We start from the raw sequence: 19,109 nt of genomic DNA on the forward strand, positions 1-19,109 counted from the left end.
CTGCTGAGGTCCGTCCGTGGTAGTAAAGGTACTCTCTCAAATTGGATCGCTGACCTTGACTTTGAAAATTGCTGCTGACGTGATGTAAATTCTGCGGCTGGGGAGAAGTTGGAGATATGAAAAACGTGCCTTAATTTGTCATTCTCACTGCCACGGCTTGCGTAGTCAAGTTATTTATGCGCGTCTTTTTGTCGCCTGTTTGTGCCAAACACGTTTTTAGCCCTTCGTGGCCTTCCAAAGACGCTATTTAGTAACTATAATTAAGCCTGCTATAATAACAAGTTGGGCCTGTTCGGGTCACGCTTGAGCCCGGGCCTGAGTCAGGTTGGGTACTCGGTAGAGGTTCGGGTTCCGCCCGGTGCCCAGACCTAACCATAATAGGTCGTTATTATTTCATAATTTGAGGTAAGTTTATAAAACATTTGTATTATAGTGTTTCAAAATTCCATTTTTAATTTTTAGCAAATGCATAAAACAAGTGCGGCATGGAGAACAACCTTGTTTGGCATAAGGTAGTGTGGGGGTTTATTCATGAGTATCCTTGAATTGAATTATCTCATCCAGATCGCTTTGTCTACGACATAAAAAGTAATTGTCACCTGGTTGGCCGGTAGAATTTTGAGACGAAGAAAAGCGACAACTAATCACCTACCTCCCGGCTGCATCAGAACATTCATGAATGTCGAGGACGGCGTACAAAACGCCATCCCTTTGCCGACACATGAGGATCGGCCGCGTATTCTGTCGCAGAAAATGGTGAACGATTTGAGGGCCTACGTCCTTTTACAGCGGCCGCGTATTCATTGTCATGTACTACCTGTCTCTCTTTCTGTTTCTTCTTGTAAAAAAATAATGAATTGGCCGCGTTGTACGTTGATGCGTCGATTCGTAAAGCAGGTATATATAGTTAACTATATTACCATATGTTCCGACTAATCGGATCTTGAACACGGCTGGCTTCTGTGTCGGGCAGGTTTGAACTTGGACATACGGAATTCAGTACCATAACAAGGTTCTTATTTACTAAGATTTGAACTGCGGCAAAATTGGGTATTCATTAAATTTGGTAAGAGACATCTTGCTCCAAATTCAAGCCAAGCCAGGTTACAGACTATATGTCAATTTTTATACTGAATTTCAACTAGTTCAGGCGTCAACCATTGACATTCCCCACACCTTGTTTCTCTAATTCATGCTTTGCTGCCGGCCTCGGCCCCTCGCGACCTCACTTTCACATGAAGCTACACAAGTACAGGAAAGATCGACGATGGAGGATTTTTTTTTTTTTTTGGCAAGTGTGTTTTTGAATTACTATCCAACTATCAATGACGTTTGGTACTTGGAGTTTTAATTATCGGTATCCAAGTGATATTAAAAAGTTACTTTTGTGGTGCAGCAGGACAACATCGTGCCAAACTTAATTGGTATGAACTGAACAAAAAAGGAAGTTGAAAAGAAGGAAGAATTTAAACCTGAACTTACCTACATGATGAACATAAAGTGGTTGAAGATCCATGCGTGATGTGTGATCCACCGGGCGGAGGGAAGGGGGGCCGCCTAGGCCATGGCCCCACCCCAACCAATGAAATTTTTTTTTTATACATTGAAAAAAATAATATTTTTTAATTACGTAATATATTTTTTGTATTAAAATTCAGTTTTGCCCTACTTGGATCCAAAGATAGGACTGTCGGGCCGCCCTTAAAGAAAATCCTAGCTTCGCCCCTGAGCTTTACATCCATGACCTCAAAGCGAGCTCACAAGCCGTACGTTTGCGATGTGACGTTGCAAGAAAATTAAAGATCCAGGAAATTGGCAATATCAGAGATTGGAAACTTGCCCCTTCTCAGCTCATGAGGTGGGTTCTTTACAGCAACACCGCAAGCTGCAATGAGTCGTTCGTCACCAAAGTTGGAGGCTAAAAATTTGCATTCTAAAACGGCATATATACCTCATCTTTGTAGACAGTTTTCTGGTGACGATGGAGCGCCATCCATCATTGTATGCCGCCTTCTTGCGATTATATTGAACGGATTATTTGTGGTCATCCATACTGGGGTGCTTTATTTATAAGTGCTTAAGGATCCTTGTCTGTATGTGTATGTATTTGTATATGTACAATGTATGTATGTAACACTGTGTGTGCATATGTATTCTAATGCATGTGTGTATATATATATATATATGCTGCTCTTAATTAATTGCCAGTACTGTATTCAGATTCCACCACCATTCGTGACCCTAGTTCAGGTTTCTGGCCTAATTACCACCGGTCTCTAGTCACCTTCTGGTCTCAAAATGTTTAATTAAGCAAGTGAACTTAGTAACATGCAAACTAGCACGAGAGGCGGATTAGCTGTTGTCTGTGAATATGAAAGAGATAAAGAGAAGCATTAACATCCAGGCTTGGGACTGTCAGAATCCGGTGGTGGTGCTTGGATGGAAGACTAGAGAAACTTGGATTCCTCCATATAAGGACGTAGTATATATTGGTAGGTACTGAGGGCTAGCATAGCTGATCAGAAGGCAATGATCTTGAAAACAGCAGCGGAGCACGTGTTTGGAGGATAGAGAGGGAGGTGGCCGGTGCAAGAGAGGGAAAGGAGTAATTATCTGTCGGCCCTCAATATGATTGACAGATCTCAAAAAGTTTCTTATGGAAATCTTCTTAAAATGTCTTGCAAGTATGTGATGACAAAAGGATCCGGCGTAGAAGGATTCCTGGCTAGGAGCATATGTTTCCTCGGAATATTGTTGTTTCCTGGCGATGGGCTTGACGGGATCCAATGCTAAATTGTGCCATTAACAAGGTCAATTATCAGTTTAATACGGATGTAAATTCTGCCAGAAGTCCGTGCGTACTTTTAGTAACGCATCTTAATTCCATGCTCATCTATGTTGATCATGGACTCAAGCAATTAACCTTCTGACCCCCTTTAGTCCGTATCACGACTTGTACAGTAATTGCATGAAACAATGACGCCAATCTTCAATATCCTAGGTCAGCTGCTCATGGATCCAGAAGTTATTTTGATTAGGTTTCCATCTGCCACGGCACGGCCGCTTCTTCATGTTTGTGATGATTCTTTCTAATGGTTCGCAAGTAGTGTCGTGCGACTTCTCGACGGCATAAGCAGAAGCGCCGGGGACGCTCCCGAACGTCCCTGCGATAATAAATTAAGTTCCACGCTCATGGTAAAACCATCTGAAAAAATTAGAAAACGCTGGAAGTAATTACCCGTAGATAAAGGAACTAAACAACGCTTAGCAAAAGTAGAACCTGCAGATTTACTTTGGGTTGGAGCACATCTTTTTCTTTTTGTCACTTTTACTTTGAAATATATATGACATAATATCTTAGCCTTGTATGACCAAACCGCGCCCCGATTGTTTTCCTGTTAGACTGACTCGGATTTTTCTCAACGGCGTAGACACTGCCATTGCTCAGAAACCACTCTTGCGGTGGGAAACCTAACCGCGTCTGCTGTACGTATGATGTTCTGGTCAGTATAAAACTCTAAAGCAAAAGGCTTGAACCTCTAGGATCTTCATCCAGGCGAATAACCATGAAAAAAGAAAAAAATTCTTGTACGTGTCCTTCTCGCGTGGGAAAGTAAGCCAGGGATGCCGGTTGCTTCTTAACAGGCGTTTTGACCTTAAAGAGAATCACCTACTAGGTGATCTTATCTCCTATCCATTCGCACCTGCTGACAATGGCATTTCCAGATTATATTGTAACATAAAGAAGGTGGCAATTTGCTTTATCCTATTTCTAGAGTGCTCTCAAGTAAATATAAGACCCATAAAAATGTTGAATCCATGACAAAGAACTTGTTTGTCCTTGACTCAAACCATACGCAATTGGGTTGAGTTGCAGACAAAGAACATTTGCTTGCCAACGTGAAGGGATCACCTTTGTCAGCAATTAGGAACCCATTGATGCGACATCTGCAAAATTTTCAGCAAGATCATGCGCTTTATTTTGTAGATTGCTAGCTTGAATAATAAACCATGAACCAAGCCAACGGAATGGCTCTAATGCAGCAATCAGAAGCAGGAGAGCCGAATCACCAGCTGACAGACAAGTATTATAACGCGCAAAGATCATATGGTGGCTGGTGGCAGCTTTCGTGAAAAAATGAATAGAATCAAAAGAAAGAATAGGTAAGACAGGAGAAATGGTGACCTAGCAAAGTGAGGTGGGGCCTCGGCCTTCATACGGATGCGCACACTTTGTTTGAATCTTATGGGTAGTACCAACTTCGATGTGATGAGGTAAACAGTTTAGGTATGGGCTAAAATTAAATTCACCCTCTACCAAATTGGATTTAGCATAAAGAGCTATATGTGTAACCAAATTTACATTCTGCTTCAGATTATACTTTGACTTTATTTTTAAAACCAAATTTGGATGCGACTAGCATAATTAAGGTTCGATGTTAAGTTGTACATAATCCGGCGAATCATGTATAGGGTTCAGATTCAGTCTCCCTCATGAAACTACGAACTGAACCTAAATCCAATTATGAGTAATTACGCACATCCAAATTCTTTTACCAGAGCTCGCCCAAATGAATTGGAAACCCGTCATCGTCCCTACCACTGATAGAGTCGTCACCAACGCAGAACCTGCGAATCTATTATGCCATCGGAGAGAAAATTCAACTCAAAACCCAAATTTTAGGGTCCTTTTAATCCAGTCTACAACTCAGGTGTGAATAACGTGGCTACTCATCCAAAAGAAGTCGATGTGATAATTAAAGGTGTTTGCATTTTTGGATCATTTTTTATGAATGAATTGACACACATTAAATGTCAGCACTTCTTTTTATTTTTCGTTGACAGGTCAATTCTCTAAAATTTGTCTTCATTATTATTAAAATTAGATTACTATGTGTAGGCACCAGTCATTATTATCTCACATAAATCACTAGAGAGGCGTGTTTAATTAGATGCATGGTAGTTAACGGGGTGAGTGTTGGTAGCGAGAGTGAGTTGCGTGCACAATTCTGTGCACACAACAAATGATATGAACAAAAAAAAAAGAAAAAAGGTAGAGGTTAGGGTACTTAATTTGGAGATTTGTTTGTTTTTTTTTTTTTTTTAATGTTCTTTTTAGTCTTTTAAGTTTTTAAATTGTCCTCATAAAAAATTTCATTTTTACTGATCAAGGGTATTTTGGTCATTAAAAAGGAGCTGCATATAACCAGCTTCAACACCCATTCTACAGAAATTTTTTGTTCATTCTGCTGTCAGTAGAAAGAGCAAGGTGCAGAATGAACTTTTTATTCATTCTGTTGCCAAAAGTTCCTTATTGCGTTGGATGTGGGTAGCACATATCAGGTTGTGCAGACTGTTTATTAAACTGTGCAGCTGTCCCATTAGCGTATGTTCAAAATCTTGGACATCATTGTACAATCCATTGTTGCCGTAATTTACCTATTCCCTTTCGACCCAGCTCCGGTTTGGAGCATCAATGCAGATGATCCCGACTTCTGGCACCGTCTCTCTGATGAAGACTTGGATCAGCTCCAGTCGTCCGCATGCAACCACCAAGAAGTGCATCACCATGTGCACTCGGTGGCTTCACTACGCCCCTTGATTTTCAATTTGCAATTCCACCTTTGCCAATTTACTGGAGACATGATGCAGCTGATCAGTATCAAACTGGTGCTCACTGCCGAATTCCACGTGCAGCAGCAGCAAGAGCAGCACCTCGAATCGCAGCCACAGCAAGAACGAGTTGATGGGCATGCTCCATTTGCTTAAACCAGTGAAGCTTGTATCAGATCCCCAAAGCTTCAGAAGGAGAACAATAATGATAGAAGGGGAACGAACGCAGTAGCTTCAAGAGCTAAAACACTTTTGCCGCCAGGTTACTCTATATGGTTCACTTGTTTAATGATCCAATCCTTGGTAGAATGAGCAACCCAAGAGAATAAAGAATCATGTGTTTCACATGTTCAGAGATCCAGCCCCCCAGCGAACGCTTTACCAGTGTATGGAATATTTCGACTATGAGAAAAGCGGTTGGGATGTGGAAAGATGGAAAGAATTTTCAAGGAGAAGGGTCCCCTCAAAGGGTGGGATGGGCGTGGATGCCGTTGCTTGCTTGCTTCTTCTGTTGTCTTCCATGTTTGACTCTTGTAACAGCTTTATATGAATCTTCGCCCCCGGACAAACCATTCGTCACATCAAAGACTCGCTTGGTTTGTTTTTATTTATGGTTTAACATGCTTACCGTGTAGGTTTACATCCGAGACGAAAGTCTATGTGTGTGCGTGTAGGTTTCTATCCGAGAATAACTCCTTGCCGGGCCTTCTTTTAATATATTTGAACGTTTTGTAATTAATCTAACCTGCTATTAAATGATTTTACGAAATAGACCAAAACCAAACATTTCCTTGCTCACAAGTATTTTCTTAGGCAAACGGAAAATGAACGGATCATAGAGTGTCGAAAATCAAGTACTTTATAAATGTATACGTGTGTGTATAAAATAACCAAGAGGTAGTAGTCACACATATGTATTCAGATCTGGCTGTTTGGACGCCGGCTAATAAAAATGTTGCTTGCTACCTGATTGATGAAGAAGAAGTTGGATGTATGACCCACTAAAAAGGCGAATCTGGTTACATGCACACCCATATTAATAAGATGCGTTAATTTGTCATAATCACTGCAAATAAGCCCAGACACGCTAGTGGGGATATACGTGTCCATTCTCTCCTCGAATGACATGCTAGCGGGGAACTTGTTCCCTCTCTCCCTCGCGCATGAGCGGCGATTTTGATATTATCGACTTCTATCGGTTCACTTCTACCAAGCTCAGGATTGCTTGGGTATGTAACATAAAATCAATTGTCACTTTATATATTTTTTTAGGAGAAATTGATTTTTATAACATTCAACTCAAATCAGATTGCTTGTCACCTTTACGAAGAAATAATGTTGCACCAGAGAATGTCAATGACATGGAATTTGAACCAAACATGCCTTTCGTATGAGTCGCCTTGCCGCCGTCCAGTTCCATTAAAGCAGTTATTTGATTTGACCACCGTCCTGCGAGGTACCTTCTATTAGCACGCACGCTACTACATAAGAAGGTTCAGACAAAAATTGACGCGTACATGAAGAAGCCAAAACTGGAGGGGAACAAAAGTGATCGCCCATATAAATAAATGGCCAATTGAATGTGGCCAGAGATGTAATCTGAGGAATTGTATCCATAAATCCAACCATATCCTTTATTAGTTATTACAACAGCTCGATCAGGAATGTCGCTTCGGTGAAAGGCGCACAAAATGCCATGACTTTGCCGACCACATGCGTTCCGGGCCGCATATTTTGAGCAGAAAGTGGTAAACATTTGAGCGCTACGTTATCATCATCAAGGGAACCAGAAGTGCACAACTACCAACCTACGGTAAAACTATCTGAAAATTTCAGAAAACGCCAGACATGACTGCAAAATAAAGGAACTAAACATGAGTTAGCAAAAGTAGAAGCTGCACATTTACTTTGGATTTTAGCCACAAACTAATTTTGGAGCAAAATATTTTTTTCTTTTTGTTAATCTTTACTTTAAATTATGGCATATCTTAGACATAGAAAGACTAAACCGCATCCAATTATCTTCCAAATTTTCTTCGTCAAGTGGACTCCAATAAGAAACACTCGGAAGCGGTGGGAAACCTAACCATGTTGATGTAACCTGCTGTACTTATGTTTACTGGTAAGTATACTCTACAGCGAATTAAGGCTTGAACGTCAGGATCATCTCCTTCCTCGCTAGTTAACCTGAAAAGGAGAGAGAGAGAGAGAGAGAGAACGGTCCTAGTGTCTTCGTCGCAATAGTAGGAGAATGAAAGTAAACTAGCCAGGGATGCTGGTTGCTTCCTAAGACGCGTTTCCCCTTAAGAGAATCACCTAGCAAGGGAGCTGATGATCTCCTGCAGAAAATTGGAATTTGGAGAATAAATTGAGACAGGAAGAAGGTGACAATTTTCTTCATCCCTTTCTAGAGTGCACTCAAGGAGATGCAAGACCCAATGGAAATGCTAAATGCATGACAAAGAAGTTGTTTGTCTTTGACTCAAGCAATTCCAATTTGGTTGAGTTGCAGACAAGAACATCTGTTTGCCAACGTGAAAGAATCAGCGTTTCTTGTTAAGAAGCAACTATTCACGTTTGTCAGCAACCCGTCGGTAACATAACAGGTAAAATATATGTGGTCGACGAAAACAATTTGGTTCTATCGGGCAGCACGATCCGATATCGAATCATTCTTGTTGGCGAATCCATGGTAAAGGTGCATATCAAAGATAATTTCAGTGTTCAAGAGCGTCAGGACATACAACAAATGGAAAAAAGAACCTACATCCAATTAGTAATTAGATGCAGATTCCTTTACCAGATCCGACTAAATGAATTGGAACGGGTTATCATCGCCTCTCGAACTGGGGCCCTTGCATTCTATTCTTGATTGTTACTGTTTCAATGTAAGATGCGATGTCGAAATGCAGTTGATCTTTTTTACTACTTTAAAAAGGACTATGAAAACAATAATTTCCTGTAACCCCTCAAAAAATTTAGTCTCATATTAAAGATTGTGAGGGATGGGGTCGTTACATTCCCCATGGTCTTATTGTTGGCTACTCTTCCTATAGAACGTGACGTCATAATTAAACGTGTTTCCAGTTTTTCTTTTTTGATATGAATAAGTTGACACGCTTTAAATGTTGCCAGTAGTTCTTTTAATTTTTCAACGGTCAATTCCCAAAATTTGTGTTGCTTGTTAAAATCCGACCACTATGTATCATCTCACATGAAATCACCAGATAGGCATGTTTAATTAGGTGCATGGTAGTTGAAACTGCCCCGAACTGGTGAACACTTATCGGTGTCATCCTATATATGGCTGCCGCTGACATGTTAACAGGGTGAGATGTTGGAAACCTTGAGCACCATTCTTTTGCTCTAACTTACCTATTATGTTTTGTAACTTCACCAATATATGTTGCCACGATCGCATTTTGTTTTTGGTAGCTCGGAGAGAATTTTCCCTGGTGTGATAGTTTTGGAAGTTTAATTTGTGGTAATTTGAAGATCATGCCTGTGTTGCGTGCTTCATGTGTAGATTTGGCTGGCAGAGAATTTTCCACAGTCATCAATTAGCTTTCTGTATTTGTTGTAGAATTCTGATTTCTTGCCTGTTAAATTCTAAAGGAGGCTAGATATGATTGCTTATGTTTCAAAGAAAGGTTTACTTCAGAAGAACTGTTAGTGGGCTTTGTTTGCCTCGTTCCTGATCAATTGTTTATTGTTATGACAGATAAATACATGTAATGGAAATTGCTGCTGTTTTTAATTTTATTCCTAGCAAGCCATATGAATGCAAGATGTCGATGAATTAATGAAGACTGGGTGGAACTATTCCATTCTGGTGCTTTACATCTGCTTGATCTCTCTCTCTCTCTCTCTCTCTCTCTCTCTCTCCCAATCAACATTGAATTTCTTCAAAGATGGACCGGAAACTGGACCGCGGTTTGCCGGTTACTGTACATGGCTAGCCTGTAAATTTTTCTAGTGAGAGTAGTCATGGTTCCGATATTCCAGTTCAGATTGGGTGAAAAGTGTCCCGATGGGTGTCTTTCCCATATTTTCTATTCAGATATTGCAACATGTTTGAGTTTCCGGAGAAAAGCACTTTAGCTGGTTGGTTCATCTTACTGCAGTCGTTTCTAAATCTTTTGGCCGAAAAACTTGATTTATCTTCACTTTAATTAGTATAAAATTGAAGGGAGACACTATATTTGTTTTGCAATTTTTCATCAAACATGTGGGGAACTTCATTTATTGGTGGAAAAAAAATTACCTCGCCTTTAATTTGAACTATGGTGAAAATCTTTCAAGTTAAATATGAGTATCGACCCAAACGGTGAAATTATCTCTCTCTCTCTCTCTCTCTCTGAAAAGATTCCTCCTTCCGATGTTTAACCTAGAAAATTTCCCGTGCTTTGTTTTGTCTCAAACACTACCCAGATGATAAATATCAACGAGTACATTAGGTTCCATGTTTCCAGCAACTCGAGAAGATAAGTCCATCCTTGAAAAAGCGCACGAATCCACACTTGGAAAAGTGCATGAAAAACTTTTAGAAAGAAAGTGGTTCTCCCATCAAAAGGCATGTTTGAGAGCAGATCAGTGAATATCCATCGTTTTCAGTGATAAACTAAAAGTGCTCTTGGAAACAAGTAAATGGACACTCTTCTTCTTCTTCTTCTTCTTCTTCTTCTTCTTCTTCTTCTTTTGTTCGTTCCTTTTCTCTAAGTTGTAGCCTTTTAGCCACAATTCCGCACCTCAAAATAAAACGCGCTTCCCCAATTGCTCTGACAAAACCCATGCCTTTCAATATTTTCGTCCTTTAGCTTGGGAAGTTGACTAAAAAATTGGTCACGCCACTTTTCTAGTCTATCTTCCGGCTTTTGTTTGCAAGATTGAAGAAAGAAATGTTGATTTCTTTTAGTTTTGGGGCTTTCTAATGTTCGGCTTGGGTACTGGCTAAAAAGTGACATTTTCACTGAAAAAGCTTGCTATTGTCCCTCTTTTTATTTACTTGGACAGGCTTTGAGGATTTTCATGCAACGCCTGTATATGGAATACGAATATCGTCCTTCTTGGATCATCGTTCTTCTTCGCATTCCTGTACTTCTCTTCTAACTTGGGACTTTTATAGGTCAACAATTTGGTGTTTTAAAAACTAAAGTCCTCAAATGCTTATTGCAGTTTCTTATTAACAATGATCATAATTTCATGACTTAATGTAAATTTTATGAATCTTAGAATTGATCAAAACTTTATAGAAGATGGGACTCTCGAAAGGAAACATGTAATTCCAAGTGGGTTAAATTAGTGGGGGCTGCTATTTGATTAGCAGTTCGTTTAGTGGCTTTCCTCATTTCTCATTGTTGGCCACACAGGCCATATGGGTTTTGTTTGTCCTTTGTTTGTTAATTATCTGGTGCGCTTGATTTGGGTTCGCATCTGCTCCCCTTTTATTTTTCCTTTGATGAATGGACCTGTTTTGCAAGAGCCTTGATTTTCTGGTGTTTCTGTAGAAGAATGCAGGAAGTAGACAGGGGACCATAAAGTTGATGTGTGCATACTTGAATATCAGCTGTGGATCTTCGACATTTTTGGAGCCCTTTCGCTTATAATTCATACCATTGTCCTTGTAAATGCAAATTGATTCTGATGATGAGCTGTGGTTTTGCCAGTCATAATTAGTAGTTTTTAATGTTAAAGGGTCGATACTTTCTGACATGCAAATTTTACAGTAATTCTAACATGCAAAACGGCGCTTGATGTGAAGTCTGACTACAATAACAAAAAACGAAAAATCAAGTTACCCACTCTTTTCGAATGCAATAAATTTGGACCATGGGTGACTTGGTACAACTCTGCAACATAAACATTTTCTGAGAATGGCCTACTATATGGAGGCATTTGATCTTCAGAAGCTTTTTTCCAGGCAAATATTGTTCACCTATATGAAAAATTAGTGTAAGGAAAATAGTTTGACCTCTTCGATGCCAACTTATTTTTCTCCTTAAAATCTTAAAGAAAGCAGTGAAATAAGGGTTTGGAATTTGATGTGGCAAATTCAAATTTCACGCTTGTTTGGACTGAGGATATATCTGTATGAACACATGGCACTTCAACCATTCAACACACCCTGAAATATTTTTCAGAGTGATCGAACACCCTCTAAAAAAAGTATGCAAGTACTGAACTGTGATCTTTTTCGACCTGAAGAATCGTAGCAAACCCACCTCATGGCAGGCAGAGTACTTGCTGGGGAGATGGAAGGCAGGTTTTCGACTATATTCTTATGCATGGTTGGCCCAAAGCAAAAATCTCTGAAGATCTTCACTATCAAATGAAACTAGATTCAGGTTTGGTAGGTTTTCTAGTTTAGTATCTTCTTCAAATAAGAGAGAGCACCCAAGATCTTCATCAAGGACAAGAACGAACAACCGATCGTGGGAGTGACCGTCCATCTCTAAAGTGGAGGGTGGAGATTCTTGAACTTTTTAGAATGTGATTTGCTCACCACATGACCCGTCGTCGGTTCATTGTGTTTTCCCTCGCAGCCGCAGCGCAGGGTGGAGGCAGCCGGTTTTCGCCCCCTCGTCAACCGGTATTCTCCGGTGACTATAAAATCCCTGGTTTTGAACTCCGAGTCCTAATTTTTTGAATTCGCGTCTACTCGCTGAGGAAGAAGCAGCGGCAAAAGTCTCAATCTAGGGTTCCCTGCACACACAAACTCTCTCTCTCGCTGTCCAGCATGGGAGGTTCTCAGAGTCGGGAGGGAAATCTCTGCGATTCAGAAGACGAGGAGGAAGAAGAAGAGGAGGAGGAAGAAGTGCAGACGGAAGAGGAGGAGGAAGAGGGCAGGGAACAACGAACTCCTGCTTCCTTCAGAACCCCAAACCCTAATTCGCCGCCGCCTTCGTCCCTGGACGAGATCAACGCCACTCTCAAGGCCCTTCAGCTCAAGTACGCCAACGTGCCCTCAGTCAAGAACGCCGTGAAGCTCTACTTGCACATCGGAGGGAACACCTCCAATGCCAAATGGGTCATCTCCGAGAAGCTCACTACGTACGAGTTCGTAGACGAGAACGAAAATGGGGGAGAGGGGCACGTCAAGGTCAAGGGCAAGCCCAAGTTCCAGCGGAGGTGGCTCCTGAAGGTGGGTTCGAAGGTCCGAGGGCTGGTGTCGCCGTCGATGCAGATGAAGATGTTTGACGACCAGAGGCGCGTTGATTTCGTCTGTGACGGCGTCTGGGCGCTCAAGTTCTTCACGCCAGAGGACTACAAAGTCTTCCTTGCGGAGTTTCAGAACTGTTTGTTTGAAAACCTGTACGAGACAGAGGCGTCGAACAAGGAGGATGTGTATGGCAAGGACTTCAAAGGCTGGTTTGACCCGAAGGAGGCAGACGATTCGATGTGGGAGGATGCTGAAGAGAGCTTCAAGGAGGCTTATACTCCGGTGAGAGACAGGCACGATCTCTTGGAAGAGTTGGAAGAGGCCGCAAATGGTGGGATTCAGGGTATCGCAATGGGTGCGCTCGACTACAGCTTTTTGGTTAGTGATTCGGGCATTGAAGCCGTGAAGAACTTGAGCCACGGCATTCATGGGAAAGGGGTCTCCGTGAAATTCAACAATGGCAAGAGTAGGTTTGGTGGGTTGGACTCTCCTTCTTCCTTTGAAACCCCTAAGAAGGCTTTGTTGATGAGGGCGGAGACCAATATGCTTCTAATGAGTCCGGCCGCCGAAGGGAGACCACATGCAACCGGGCTTCATCAATTGGATATAGAGACAGGGAAGGTAGTCACGGAATGGAAGTTTGCGAAGGATAATACCCAGATAACAATGCGAGATATAACGAATGACAGCAAGGGCGCGCAATTAGATCCATCCGGATCGACGTTCTTGGGGCTAGACGATAGGAGGCTCTGCAGGTGGGATATGCGTGATCGGAAAGGGGTGGTGCAAGAGCTGGATGGGCCTGTTCTAAACTGGGCAGATGGGCATCAATTTGCTAGTAACACCAAATTCCTGTGTTTTGCTACAACTGGTGATGGCTGCATTGTGGTTGGTTCGGCAGATGGGAAGATCCGTCTGTACTCTGACCGCTCAATGAGGATGGCGAAGACGGCATTTCCAGGGCTCGGATCTCCGATAACTCATGTCGACGTGACTTACGATGGCAAGTGGATATTAGGAACAACAGATACTTACTTGATTCTCATTTGCACATTGTTCACTGACAAAGACGGAAAGACCAAAACGGGCTTCACTGGCCGTATGGGTAACAAAATTGCTGCTCCACGGTTGCTAAAACTGACGCCGCTGGATTCAAATTTGGCTGGCCAGAATAACAAGTTCCATGGAGGCCAGTTCTCCTGGGTAAGAGCTTCCTTTTTTCCTAAAAGTTTCTTAAGCTAGTTTTGAGTATGCCGTTCTATAGTTTCATGATATCTAAAGAATTGAGCATCTCTGCCTTTTGTTCTACTTTCAAGCACCAGTGAGTCGAGATGAGGTTCTACTAAAATATTCTACTCTAGATGCTAAAACCAAGTTCATGTGAAAAATTTTCTGGTAGGCGTTCAGCGCTGGAATAGGGTATCAGATAGTGCAGTAAACACGCAATCAATGTAAAGGCTTCTACTATGACAATCTTATTTTTATCATTAGGAATACAAAACTAACATTTTTAATGCCTACTCTGACGTACTGGCATCCCAAGTTTTGTTCCTGTTGGAGCGTCAAGCAAAACAAGTTCTTGCCCAAGGAGGCAGTTTGTTTTTCTGCCCATGTATCTAGTGTTTTCCGAATCTCAATGTGTTTAACCCATTTATCTGTTACTAGGTAACGTAACCCTTGATTCTTGTGTCCTTGTCTTATGTGCTTCTGTAATTCTGTTAAGCATAGAAGCATGCATTAGATGGTATTGCCTGCAGCCCTTTACCCATATGGTTTAGCCTTTTAATATTTGAAGTTGTCCTTCCTCAGCGTTCATGATTCAATTAAATTATTCAAAATAAACAAGGCAGATCTCGTTAGTCTTCTTCTTTGTTCTGCAGTTTTGATCTTAAAAATTCACAGAACTTTAAGTTGTTCTGTAATTTATGCATCGATTGCTTACTCCATAAATTAGAAAAGGCGTCATTTCATTGGCATCATTAATTCTTCACTTTGGAAAGATATCAATCATATTGATTTAGGTAGAAGGAGTTATTCTTCATGTAGAAACTACTGAAAGGAGCTCTCTGCAATTGCAGTGATTTCAAGCTCCCTTATATCACCATTCAGTTTAGCTGCTCATATATCGCTGGAAGTGATCAGAACATACTATGCATATCCTTTCGGATGGATTTTACAGAAGAAAATTAGTGCTACATTTTGTTAACATATCTGTTGTAGCTACGCTACTGAATCTTTGTTCCTGGTGTACGCTCTATGCCTGGTTGCAGTTGCTATTTCCATAAAAAAAAATAGCCCAAAAGCTAGTTTACTTTTATTGTAAGGATGCGTTACGGCATATATTGTGATGGATAGGTGAAAGAGGATCCCTGACTTCTACGGAGTTTATGCAGGTCACAGAGGGCGGAAAACAAGAACGGCATCTTGTTGCAAGTGTTGGCAAATTCAGTGTTATATGGAACTTCCATCAGGTGAAGAACAGTTCGCATGAGTGTTACCGTAACCAAGAAGGCCTAAAAAGCTGCTATTGCTACAAGATTGTTCTCAAGGATCAATCAATTGTAGAAAGTCGCTTCATGCATGACAAGTTTGCTGTAACTAATTCTCCAGAAGCTCCACTTGTAGTTGCCACACCATTGAAAGTTAGTTCTTTCAGCATTTCAAATAGAAGATGATTCATTGGATGGTGAATCTTCTTCATGCATTTTCAAGTTCAGGCTAGCAATGATATCCACAGCATGCATTGGAACTCATGATTCTAAATTCTGGATGTATTTGTTTAGAAGTTTGTATGTTTCCCCTTTGAAAGACAGTTTTTTTTGTTTTTGTTTAATTTGTGAATGTTGTGTTTTTGTAAAAGATTGTGCTTCAAATTTGCATGTTATATGTTTGTTCCGTGTATGCTACTTTTCATCTTGCAGAAGCAGATGATATCCGGTAAAAAGAAAGTTGGACTTCTCCTGAGGACTTGCGATTAGCAGTAACTTGGGTACATTCAATTCTTCCCACGTCTCATCGTTTCAAAATTTATTTTGCGATCTTTTCGTCTGGCCCACAGTGGTGCGTGTTCATCTTCCTCACCCTGTAGTATTGAGCAATTCGAGAGGCGGCCAATTTAGGTGGATTGACTTTGTTGTGGTTTTCCATCGAAGTGCTGTAACCTGGCTTAACTAAAAAGTAAAAGTTGAAAAGGCTTATACAATTGTCATTTCATTTTAGTACCGTGTATGACCAACTAATGGACGTCATGAAAAATCTGAACTAGCAGGAGTTCTGGTAATGGTGCTATTATTCAGAGGGATAGGTCGGGTATGAAGGCAACAGTTTTCGTTTCCTTTTCCATCCTTCCTGTAGATGGATCAGCACGTGGAATTTGGAAAGATTGAAGTGCACACACTGCTTGAAATGCAATTGACTTTGTTCAATAAGCCCAAATACCCATTTTTTACTAGTCAGGCCCTCATCGACTGCACACGAAAGAATCTGTTACACTTTTAAGTGTACACTTTGAATCCAAGGGTGACCAGACTTGTAACAAGGATTTAAGATGATCCTGAATTTCTACAACACTGAATTACCTTTTATATTGAGAAGCTACAAGACTGAATTACCTTATCTGAGGTATCTGTTTCCACCTGTGGTGGCAACAAAAACAAGTAATCTGCAACAAATGAGACATTTCAATCCTACGCTCTTGTCACCCACAGGGAACCATTTTGATTGGAGCTTGTTTTTCTCGCAAAAGAGATCCGGAACGGAAATTTCCGTTCTCCTTGCTTGAAACAACACCCAGGGTGTAACAAGGGGTTCTGCTTCAAACTTCAAAGTCAATCAGAATCGAAGTCAATAAATTTGACGACGAGGGATAGTTCGGTCCTAATGTTAGTGAGCAAAGTGGCTTCGCGTGGTACTGGCTTCGCTATCTCGAACCGTCTAAAACCGGTGGCCCTGCATTTCTGGCTTCTGCTGCAGGCAGTTGTGAGGACCAAAGGAGAAGAAGAATAATGGCGATGGCATCTGCCTGCAACTGCCGCTACTCTTCTCTGCTGTTCTCTGCTTCGTCATCTAATCAGCGAGTTATGCAGCGGCACCCGTTATTCATTACATCTGTTGCTACCATTAGCCGTCCTCGAACGCTCGCGGCAGTTCGAGCCCAGCGGGCCTCCTGGCTTCCTGGTTTGGATCCTCCTCCGCACTTGGATGGCACGTAAGTTTCCAATGACCCCAGAATGCTTCCTATGAGAGAAGAGAACTCTCTGAGCCCCTTTCGTGCAGATGCTCGCTCCTTCAAATCTTCATCGCTGTTCTTCTTACAAATGTTGGTCTGCTTGTGTGCAGCCTAGCTGGGGATTTCGGGTTTGATCCTCTGGGTTTAGGGGAAGACCCAGAAACCTTGAGATGGTACGTGCAGGCAGAGCTTGTGCACGCTCGTTTTGCAATGGCAGGTGTGGCTGGAATTCTGTTTCCTGATGTGAGTATCCCTGGCACAGCTTTTGAGGAAATTATGGCCCTCTCGAGAGGGAGGGATAGAGAAGTAACCCTTCATTCTTTTCAATTTAGCATAGAGAAATATGTGGTTTTTGATGATGTACCTCCCTGTGAGAGTATAATGAATTCGCCTTTTCAGATTGTCAATTCCCCTTTCAGAAGATTGCTCATCTTTGCAGAACCATAGGGAAGTTGCCAATTCAATGACATTAAACCTTTAGAATGGGGAAAGTTGTCCTCGAGGTTGAGGTACCCAATCACAGTAGCAGTCGGAGCTCTGGTGGAAAACTTGTTTGAGCGATAGTTATTAGTTCAAGAACTTTTAAGCCATTCTGATGTCTTTTCCAAAATGTGTTCCTACATTATGCCAACTGACTTTTTCCTGAGGTTTGCAGTTACTCCGTTACTCAAGAATTTTAAAGCCTTTCTGATGCCGTATCCAAATCTTTTTCTTTCATTATGCCGACTGACTTCTTCCTGTGGTTTGCAGTTACTCCGTCTAACGGGAGTCAGTGATTTACCAGTTTGGTATGAAGCTGGAGCAGTAAAATTCGATTTCGCAAGCACAAGAACACTGTTTATTGTTCAACTGATTCTAATGGGGTAGATTGACTGAAGACTCTCTGAACTTCTAGTCAAATAACTTCGGGCGTCTAATCCCGTTTTCCTTCTGTAGATTTGTTGAGACTAAGAGATACATGGATTTCATTAGCCCTGGATCGCAAGCAAAAGAAGGGTCATTCTTCGGTCTAGAAGCGGCATTCGAAGGTTTAGCACCAGGGTGAGTTCTCTGGCGACCATTCATAAATCGAATGAAAGAAAATTTGTCATACGTCGATGAAAAGCAAAAGGAAGGCCTGCCATTTGTGATCTATTAATAGTTATGCTACTGGAAACAGCTATCCAGGGGGTCCTCTGCTCAACCCACTGGGTCTGGCGAAGGATATTGATGACGCTCACGAATTGAAGCTCAAAGAAATCAAGAATGGTTAGTCTCTCGATCAGAGTAGATGCACCAGATATTATCGCTTATTACTGCCTAAAATATGCTGTTCCTCGTTACAGGAAGATTGGCAATGGTGGCAATGCTGGGCATTTTTGTGCAAGCCTCTGTGACGCACACGGGTCCCATCGACAATCTGGTAGCCCACCTCTCAAATCCATGGCATACAACTGTTGTTCAGACGCTCTCTTCCATGACATCATAAATGTGAGAGAGAGAGAGAGAGAGATTTGCAATGTTTCGGTTGTAATAATCACTGGCATTCAGTTCGCTACTTGTACACGTCCATCAGTCCCAAGTTTTGATGTCAAACTGAAGATATCTACTTGAGCACTTAAAATTCAAATCGCCATTTGTACATATCCATGAGTTCCAAAAGATTTAGCTCTTATATATATATATATATATATATGAGAGAGAGAATATGGTGTTACCAAGGAATCATACATGCGCTTATAAAAGTTCTACAAAACTTTTAAGTCGCCAACTGGAAATAAAGAAATATGTCAAGTGTTAAAAGCAAACTTGCTGCATAAATACAAATTAAATTTTTTAATATTTGTCAACAAACATATAATTAATAAGCAAAGGAAAGCAATTAATATTGAGAAGCAGAATAAGAAACAGAAAACGAACACGAAGAGCCAAAATACGTATACGACTCAAATGACGATGACATTAATGATATGGACATTGGTAATGATGAAAAGCACAATGGCAATATAGAAGAATTTGGAGTTTGAAATAAAACAACGCCGTTATATTTCGGACGAGCGTCTTCTGTTCAGCTCGCTGATCTTAATAAGTGTGGCAATAACAATTTTGGTATTGGTTGTTTTTTGTTAG

The 19,109-nt window shown here is 41.2% G+C and overlaps 2 protein-coding genes across 2 annotated transcripts; both read left to right on the forward strand.

Annotated features, from left to right (window-relative positions):
- Positions 1-11,949: 11,949 nt before the first annotated feature.
- On the forward strand, positions 11,950-15,673 carry LOC116258958 (protein CYPRO4-like). Its single transcript, XM_031636490.2, has 2 exons — positions 11,950-13,975; positions 15,166-15,673. The coding sequence occupies exons 1-2, from the start codon at positions 12,350-12,352 to the stop codon at positions 15,445-15,447; spliced, it is 1,908 nt and encodes a 635-aa protein (XP_031492350.1). The 5' UTR covers positions 11,950-12,349; the 3' UTR covers positions 15,448-15,673.
- A 1,024-nt stretch (positions 15,674-16,697) lies between these two features.
- LOC116258959 (photosystem I chlorophyll a/b-binding protein 5, chloroplastic-like) lies at positions 16,698-18,623 on the forward strand. The gene is made up of 6 exons (XM_031636491.2): positions 16,698-16,979; positions 17,111-17,243; positions 17,751-17,863; positions 17,937-18,041; positions 18,160-18,248; positions 18,326-18,623. Exons 1-6 carry the CDS (start codon positions 16,777-16,779, stop codon positions 18,466-18,468), a joined length of 786 nt encoding a protein of 261 aa, XP_031492351.1. The 5' UTR covers positions 16,698-16,776; the 3' UTR covers positions 18,469-18,623.
- The last annotated feature ends 486 nt before the right edge of the window (positions 18,624-19,109 follow it).

The sequence above is a fragment of the Nymphaea colorata genome, chromosome 8, assembly GCF_008831285.2.
Source record: "Nymphaea colorata isolate Beijing-Zhang1983 chromosome 8, ASM883128v2, whole genome shotgun sequence".
Lineage (NCBI taxonomy): Eukaryota > Viridiplantae > Streptophyta > Magnoliopsida > Nymphaeales > Nymphaeaceae > Nymphaea > Nymphaea colorata.